Raw genomic sequence first — 9,334 nt, 5'->3', positions numbered from 1 at the left:
TACTCGCTGTACCGACCAGGTTAAGGTTCATACAGGTCTTAGTAATCAAAATCATTTATTCATATAGGTAACACAATGTACACTTACGAACGTCAAAAAAGAAATACATATTAATTGCTTCTAATTTTACATTTACTGCCAGTTCTCAAATCAAGGGCGTAGAACGGAAGAGAAGAACTGGCAAAAAACTCTCCGTCACTCTTTTTAATCGCCAAGATTTTTGATTTACACAATGTTTGTAAGGAGCTGCAAAAATTGCACCATGTTCCACGTGACATCTTATGTAAGTAATTAAAAGTTAATTAATAATAATAAAATAAATTAAAAACAAATATTTGTCCTCTATCAGCAGGAGGCATGGTGAAATAGGAGCACGCACTTACATTCTCGTGGGAACAACACGCAAATACATAGTCGAAATAAATAACATCACCGCATACACGAATTCAAGTACGACCAGTCACCACCCGTTCACGAGTATGACGCATGGCCATCCATCGGCCCCCTCGCCATATTTTAGGGAGAGAGACAACCCGACGCATGGACGCCAATACACAGGTGCTGAGGCTGTTCACAGGGGGAACGGAGGAAGATATGCAACACCAACAGGACCTTCAGTATTGAATAACGAAGAAAAAAGTAATTAAAAAATTCAAATTCTATTTAAAGAGTAATTATTCATATTAAACAAAAACAACATGAAAAGTATTATCTGAGAAAATCTCGAAAAGTGATTTGATTTCGTATAAATACTGATCATTACTGACGCCAACTGAGGATTAGTTCAAAATAGATAAATTGAATTAATTGTGATAAGAATTTTTATAAAAATACGTCGGACTAGAATAACGCTTTAAAATTGTATACACAATGATACGGGAACTGTCTTTGGTGATTTTTCTAGTGTGTGTACACACTTGTTCATCGTTGGATGAAAATAGGAGAAAACTTTCAACTGTAAGTAATTACATACTTATTCGAATTATAATATTACCGCTATCGTTAAGGAATGAAAATATAATTGTGATGAAACTTATATGTTTTTTTTTAATTGACATTGATTTTATTAAATACATGGTTTAGGTGTGCAATACATAATTAAATAATATTTAATGGGGCAAAAAGGGACTTTCTATGTGCGCATTTAACATTCGTTCGAACGGTGAAGGAAAACATCGTGAGGAATCCGGCTTGCTTTAGACCCAAACAGTCGACGGAGTGTGATCACCTAATTGCCTATTAAATTGAAAAATGATCATGAAACAGATTCAGAAATCAGAGGCCCAGACCTAAATAGGTTGTAGCGCCACTGATTTTTTTTGGTGTGCAATAGGGAAAAATTTACTAAGTACTTATTTAGACCTTTATTCCAGATTATATATTGTGCGTACTAAAACATGTGTAACTAATATAATAATAATTTCAGCATGAAAGAATACGCGCAGATGGTTACCCATCACAATACTTTGATCTGATCACATCAGATGGTTACATACTTCAAGTGAACAGAATTCCGCGGGGCAGAAGAGATTTCTTTGACTTCCGTCGCCGTCCCATAGTCTTCCTCCAACATGGATTGCAAAGTTCTGCAAACGCCTTCCTTGGAATTGATGTTGATACCAGTCTTGGTATGTATCAATTTTTAATATGAATTTCACACTTTCATATCGTGAGCTGGCAAAACCTGTCATTTAGCCAGTTACATCAAATACATTAACTAGATATATGCTAGCAATGTTCAAAAACCTTTAAGCGATCCAAAAACGAGAGGTTTAGGAGTTTTGGCCATGTAGAACGGATACATGAGACCGTAGATGGTGAAGTCGGTTTGGGTAGGCCTTGGTACATACCTGGACCAAATCCAGGAGGTACTAGAGGGACAAGTTAAAAGTACCCGTAATCGACGAGCATGCATGGCACATGTCATGAAAGTGTATGAAGCGAGAGAGGTATGTCAGGACCATAGGAAGTGCAGATCCGTGGTCTCTGCCTTCCTCTTTGGGAAAAACGCGCGATGATATAAATAGATAAATATACAATTAAATTATTATTATGGGTACTGTGACTATGGCGACTTACTACCTAATTCTATTTCCAACAAAAATCCAAAAGTTCTGCACCTTGAAATTTTAGCATCAAGGATTGTTTTTATATATTTTTTTTGTTTTTTTTATTTTTTTATTACTTTTTTCCACAAGTATTGCAAAATTAAACTTGGGTGATTCTCTTATAAGAGGTAACTATGGTGGCAATCTATTTAAAAGTGGTTTTTTAATCTATACGTTGCTATTTTGTGCAATGAATCACATCACTTTAATGTCCTTTATTAAATAACATTATAATTAAATGTCTCATTAAAGCATATTTTTGTAAAACTCGTTATATAGTCTAAAAAAGTCTCTACCCTGGCCTGTCCCCTTACCGGTTTTAGCTTAACTAGCATACAATACATACAATATTTGTATTATTTGCTAAACCAAACTATGTTTACCACAAACTTAATTAAATATACTTAAATATTATTAAAGAAAAATTGAAAAATATTTGCTTATTTTCAATAATTTTTTAAACTTAATTGTTGTCCCGCTTTTTTTGTGTATCTACCCTGGCAATATTCGCACCCCTGCTACAGTATAAAATATAAGATGGCCACATTCCCGAACTCGCTCATTGACATTTAACAACGTGAAGTTAGCAATACTAAGCACAGAAGCGGTTAGATCGACGCCATTTGCCAGTTATTGTGACGTGAACGTGCGATGCAATGGTTTCGCAAGGTCATTGTGTCTCTCCACTGGTAAGTAATAAAAGTTATAATTATCATTTTATTTATTTGCAATTCCTGACCTAATTTAGTAATACTGTAATAGTCAAAGCTTGCTTTATTATAAGTTGAAAACTTTCTTGGATAAACCAAAATAATGTATTATGTTATGAAAACGTCTTTCCCCTGGCGTCTTTCCCCTGGTAAGATTACTATAGTAATTGTGCCACCTATTTATTGTCTGTGTGTTACACACGCCAATATGGATCTGATTCTTACGGCACTATTCCAAGCCAAAGTTACATCAATTTTAAACCATCAAAATCTTTTTCGTATAATTTATAAAAATAAAGGACTTCAATACAAAGAATTTGATATTAGTAATCCAATTTTTTGCAGAAAGTGGCAATCCAAGACTACCAATATAACTGATCCTAAAACGAATAAGACCAGAAAGGTGACTAAATATTTGAAAAAGGTTATTCAGATATATCTACGTGATTTGATTATGCAGTTAGAAGACAACTTGGAGTATTTTCTTCACCATGAACTGAATATAGTCCACCAACATTCTGCTTTTAAAATTAATATGACAAATTTGACAGTAAGAAAAGCTGTGATTCACGTGGACCTTAGTGACTATAAACAAAATACGCAGAAGAAACTCAAGCATTCTATTTTGGAGGTGCACGTCAACAGATGTCTGCACACAGTTGTAACTTACACGATAGAAGAGGCATCAGGTGAAGTAAAGACAACATGCTATTGTTCGATGTCACAATATTTGTTACATTCGCCTCCAGCTATATGGACATACTTACAGCCAATTTTGAACAGCTTGCCACAAGAAGTAGAGATCCTTATTTTTTGGAGCGATGGACCCGTAACACAATATCGCAACAAATACATGTTTTATTTTCTTGTCACTCATTTAATAAAATTTTACCCAGCTCTTAGAGACTTTACCTGGAATTACCATGAAGCTGGACACGGTAAGGGTGTTCCAGATGGTGTCGGTGCTGTTTGCAAAAGATCAGCCGATCTATTAGTAGCTAGTGGCAAAGATAATAATAAAGATATAGCCTGTCTGAGGGATTTGTCAGATGCTATTCAGAAAAAATGTCCTAGCATTTATGTTTTCGTTATAAATGACAAAGATATTTCAGACAAAGACGCTTTGCTTGCTAGTGGTAAAACACACATAAAGACTTTTGCTGGTACTTTGCGCGTCCATCAGGTGTCATGGAACATTGAAGATGCGACAACATTGAAAATGAAGTCTTTAAGCTGCTTTTGCAGAGAAGATATACATTGCGATCATTTTAAGCTTGGTACCATGACATAGTCGTCTAATAAAAAATCTCGTCTCCGAGTCGAGGATGTTTACGGCCCCGATTCAGAGTCCGAAAACGAGACTCCATTTGACATTGAACAAATAATAACTTCATAAGATCACAAGCACCAAATAAAGAATATTCAACAACCGTCGACATCCAAAGAAACGCCTAAAAACGGCGCATTTAGTCTGATTTATAATAAATATGATAAAAAATGTTGCCTGATTATAAATTTCAAGAACAATCTTTGATAAAAGTTGATTATTTCAATTGTATTCTTTGTTTTATTGCTTCTAATTATCTTCCCCTGGTCAAATACGTATGTACCCTGATCTTCATGTCTCTACCCTGTCTGATGTATTTACCCTGGCCCTCTAAAAAGTGACAAAATATGTTTTAAGTAACTTGCCCTTACGTGAGTAGTTACATAAACGGGCCAAAAGTCATAATATATATATATATAATGGAAAAACTCCAACTTTTCTCCTTGGCCGTCTCCTCCGTAGACGAAAAACCTCTTATATAAGAACTACCCACTTATATGAAATGTTTTCTTTGTTTCGTTTCTCATTTTTAAACCATTCAATCACAATGTGCTACAGCGAAGCGTGGCAGGGAACAGCTTGTATTTTATATAAGAATTTATGTGATAAAAATATTATAATACACAGCAACTGTATTTTATTAAGTTTTTTTATGTAATACGAGGCAAACGGGCAGGAGGCTCACAAGTGCCCATGGACACTCACTTGCCAGAAGGCTCACAAGTGCGTTGCCGTTGTAGAAAAATAATGAGTGCACCAAACAAAAATATTATTAGATATATCCGAGATACTTAATAAAGTTTAACAAATGCCGTCTCTATTCCAGCTTACAACCTCGCTGACCGCGGTTTCGATGTCTGGTTGGGAAATTCCAGAGGTGTAGAGAACTCGCGTCGCCATCTCTTTTTGGACCCCGATAGCGATTCAACAAAACGCCAATTCTGGGATTTTACATTTGAAGAAATCGCCCTAATTGATCTTCCACGTATGATAGACTTTGCTTTATCCCACACCGGACAGGACAAACTCCACTACGTTGGCCATTCGCAAGGAGGAACTGTTTTCTTAATTTTGAACTCAAGGAAACCGGAATATAACAAAAAGTTCACATCGGCACACTTGCTCGCAGGAGTTGGATATCAGGATCATTTCCCGAGCTGGCTAATTGCTCAGGCTGCTGCCAGGTCTGATGTGATTCGAGTAAGTTATTGTCTGGTCTTTCTAATGATACAGCTTTCTGAGGAGGCTTCACATGTATTGTAAGGGGGAACGTTAAATGGGTGTTATGAGTAAATTAATCGAAATTTCTATTATTTGAAGGGTCGAGAAACGAATGTATGTATGAATATTTTGGGTTAAAAGCAGTATTTAGTCCAGAAGACGAAATTAAACTGTCCGATGGCGACATACGATTGCCAATAATTAGGTGCCCAAAAAAATTGTTGGTTACGGTGCGTACAGACTATATAACATAAAATGTTATACAACATGTTTCAGATAATGTGGACACTGAATGTTATAAAACATGTTATAATAACATGTTATTGATATGTATGCTAGGACGAACCCAGCATCTACGTTTTTTTGTTTTTCTTTTGTTATTCGGTTCAAAGATACTTTATTTCTCAAAGAATTACATTCACTTAGCGAGAAAATTTAGAGTAAGTTAGTTATGTACATCGTGTTATGAAATTATTTAAAAATACACTATATAAAATAAAAATATTAGTTCTAACAATATGTACCATATTTGTTACAAAAGTGCAGGTAGGTCACATCGATTTTACAACATGTTACAAGACGCTCGTTCGCAGACATAAGTAAATGCTACAATAGCTTCTTGATGTTTTGTAAATACATTAATAATTATTCCATTAATTCATATTAAACTTTTACGATTGTTACAGACACAGATATAGAATATGGTTGTTTATATTTTTGTTATTTTATAGGTATGTTGTTAATTATATGTTCTTTTAAAAGTTTTTTAAATTTGTAAAAAGGTTTTATTTCTTTTAATCTGGGTGGCAATGTATTAAATATTTGTGCGCCTTGATACATAATATTAAGTTTTCCGTAATTAGTCCTTGGTTGTATTAAACATAATGTATCAATATTTCGTAATGGATATTTTGTATCTGATTTTTGTGTAAAGGATAGATTTATATGTTATTTGTTATTTAAAATGGTTATATAACATTTTTGTATTGCATTGTTATTCTAATGTGTACAGTATTGTTTTATGTTATAATGTTGAATAACAAGGTTACATAATGTGGACGTGTTATAAAACACAAGTTATATAATATGTTACATAGTCTGTACGCACCCTTAGAATAAAGTTTTTCAAACATTATTCTCTTTTCAGGCTCTAACTTACTTGTTAGGCTACGTGGAAATCTTGGGACCGTCCGACGATGGAAAATCAAATTTTGATGAATTAGTCAACGCGGCGTCTACCAGTGACATTCAGCCCAAAAATGCTTTGTGGGACTTGATATCGATAATCAAACAAGCTATGGTAGGTTTTCTCTTACATTTCAAAGACTACCATTAAAATAAAAAATAAAATAAAATAAAATATGTTTATTATGGAACATAAGATACATGTATCACTTATTCCACGTCATTAAATTTGAAGGCATCCCTACTCATCGGCAAAGAAGACAGAGGGGGTAGGCCGAGAGAAAAAGCCGGCGTAAAAAACTCTCGGTACTCCTTTAAAACAGCAAATCATCAAACAACACTTATTTAAAACAAATATCGCAAATTAATTAGAAGTAGCCTGTCTAGCACTAGTCCCAGGCCCTTTTATCAACTAGATAATCGTTGACTTTATAGTAAGCCTTTTTACACAGCTTTTCTTTAATACATTTCTTAAATTATTGAAAGGCAGTGATAAAAGAGCCTCTGGGATTTTATTAAAGAAGAGTATCCCTTTCCCCAAAAAAGAATTACTAACTTTAGATAGTCTAGTACGGGGAAATTGCAGCCTGCGTTTGTTCCGTGTATTAACATTGTGCGTATGTTCTATTCTAGTAAACTTATCACTATTTTTGTATACATACATAATATTTTCATAAATATATTGCGAGGGAAAGGTAAGTATATTAATTTCCTTGAATTTATCTCTAAGAGATTCCCTTAATTCTTAATGATTCCATTAATTAGCGAATGAAAAGATCGCCTGTACAAATCAGTTAAAGGATCGAATAATGCACGTAGCATAGTTGTACAAATTAAAAAAAAAATGGTTACTATAGTAAAGGAAGTCACGAAAGGCCTCTTGTTCTTACTGTTAATGATTTTCAAGCTCTTAACAAATAAATAACGTAACGAGACAATTAATATGAGGAAGTAATATCTGTCAATTGACTATATTGATTTTGACATAGGTAAGAATGTGATTAGTCTATTGTGTTTGATATACGTATGGAGTTTTCGGGCTCCCTCACTATATTTCCTTCACCGAATCTTAATTGTTCATATACAAAGAGTAGAAAAACAGATAGAACGCTAAACCTTAACACAGTTCTTTAAAAAAAACGTGTGTGTACTTATGTACACGCGTTAGAAGTTATACTTCTTTGGCGTAACAAGTTAAAAATCTTTTCAAAAATTTTATCTTTCGCTTTATTTTACGTTTGTAGAACAAACGACAATAACAATAGAAAAAAATTACTCTCATCATTTTTCTCTAACGCGCCAAAATAAGTATAACTTAAAAAAACTAAAATGTTGACTATAGCTAACTTCAGGGTGTTTTTCTGACGGTGTGCGCGCGCATCGTAAAAACTTACTCTCATCATTTTTCCCTAACGCGCCAAAAGTATAACTTCAAAGATACCTATTGTATAAAGTATATTATTCTTACAGGACGAGATGTCTCGCGCAAAGGCCGGTATTAACGGAGCTGCCGTGAAGCAATACGCCCACTACGGACAGAACATTCGCGACAAATCGTTCAGGAGTTATGACCATGGGCTATTGCAAAACCTTGTCCGATACGGCAGTATCACACCCCCAGAATACGACCTAAGTAAGATCGCAGTTGATATGACAATGCACTACACTCTTGGAGACATTCTTCTTGGTGAGCAAGACGTGTTAGCGATGGCAGAGGCTATACCAAACTGCAAAGTCCGAAGGGTCGCCCGTGAAGATTTCTCACACACAGATTTCGTTAGGGCTAGAGACTCGAAAGAATTGGTGTACGAATACGTCATCGACGATTTGAAACGGCGCAAATAATTGTATGAAATGAATAAATCATCATAAATATAACATTTGTCTTAGTTGGATCTGGTATTTGTTGTGATGTTATTAAAAGGTTTTTTATCATAATAATTAATAATATGATAACAAAAGTATAATATAAATATAAATAATAAGTTATTTATTTATTTCGTTATCCTACAACTAACAAAAATTATATATAACTAGCTGATCCGGCAAACGTCGTTTCGCCATGTATATCATTTATAATAAAAAAATAGGGGTTGATCGTAGAGGGGTGAAAGTTAGGGGTTGTATGTATTTTTTAATGCTGTATCATAAAAAAATAGAAATTAAAAAATTTGTCTAAAAAATAAAAATAAAAATTTAGGGGTGGACTACCCTTAACATCTGGCGGGCTGATTTGTGAATCTAAACCATTCCCAGATCTCCTCGAAGACACACAAAAAATTTCATCAAAATTGGTCCAGTCGTTTAGGAGGAGTTCAGTCACATACACACGCACACAAGAAATATATATATTAAGATAAACGATTACAGTAAAAATATAGCCCGAGTTGGTACATAATATTTATCTACAAAAAGGTTCAAACACAAACAAATGGGAACAAGACAATAAAAAATATTCACTATAAATAAGTGATAGTGTAAAAGTGAGGATATGTACGTGAAGGTGTATATGTGTGTGCTCAAGATGCAGGTGATATTGCGCTATGGATATGCTTAATACTCCCTTAATAATATCAGTTTTATTCTTTAGTAAGGTCCTACTTTTTAGCGTGACTATTGAAAAAGTGACTGATGTAAGTTTAATGTGTAGTTTCATATGCACCAAAATGCAATATTGACGTTGTATCATTAAAATAAAACATCTTAAACAAACGCGAATTTATTAAATAATTACTAACCATCCATAGCTTCACCCGCGTAGATTTGGTGATTTTTGCAACCTC

General features: G+C 34.2%; 2 protein-coding genes across 3 annotated transcripts in view; one reads left to right on the top strand and one right to left on the bottom strand.

Moving 5' to 3' along the window:
• Positions 1–9,334, bottom strand: part of LOC125059808 (syndecan) — a 268,128-nt gene that overhangs the window by 124,188 nt on the left and 134,606 nt on the right. The gene's annotated exons all lie outside the window — the stretch shown is intronic.
• Positions 826–8,429, top strand: LOC125059804 (lipase 3-like). The gene is made up of 5 exons (XM_047664422.1): positions 826–957; positions 1,427–1,628; positions 4,972–5,345; positions 6,514–6,666; positions 8,022–8,429. The coding sequence occupies exons 1-5, from the start codon at positions 871–873 to the stop codon at positions 8,394–8,396; spliced, it is 1,191 nt and encodes a 396-aa protein (XP_047520378.1). The 5' UTR covers positions 826–870; the 3' UTR covers positions 8,397–8,429.

The sequence above is a fragment of the Pieris napi genome, chromosome 20 (assembly GCF_905475465.1).
Source record: "Pieris napi chromosome 20, ilPieNapi1.2, whole genome shotgun sequence".
In the NCBI taxonomy this organism is placed as follows: Eukaryota; Metazoa; Arthropoda; class Insecta; order Lepidoptera; family Pieridae; genus Pieris; species Pieris napi.
Note: the sequence above shows the minus strand (reverse complement) of the source record. Positions and strands in the feature narration are given on the sequence as shown.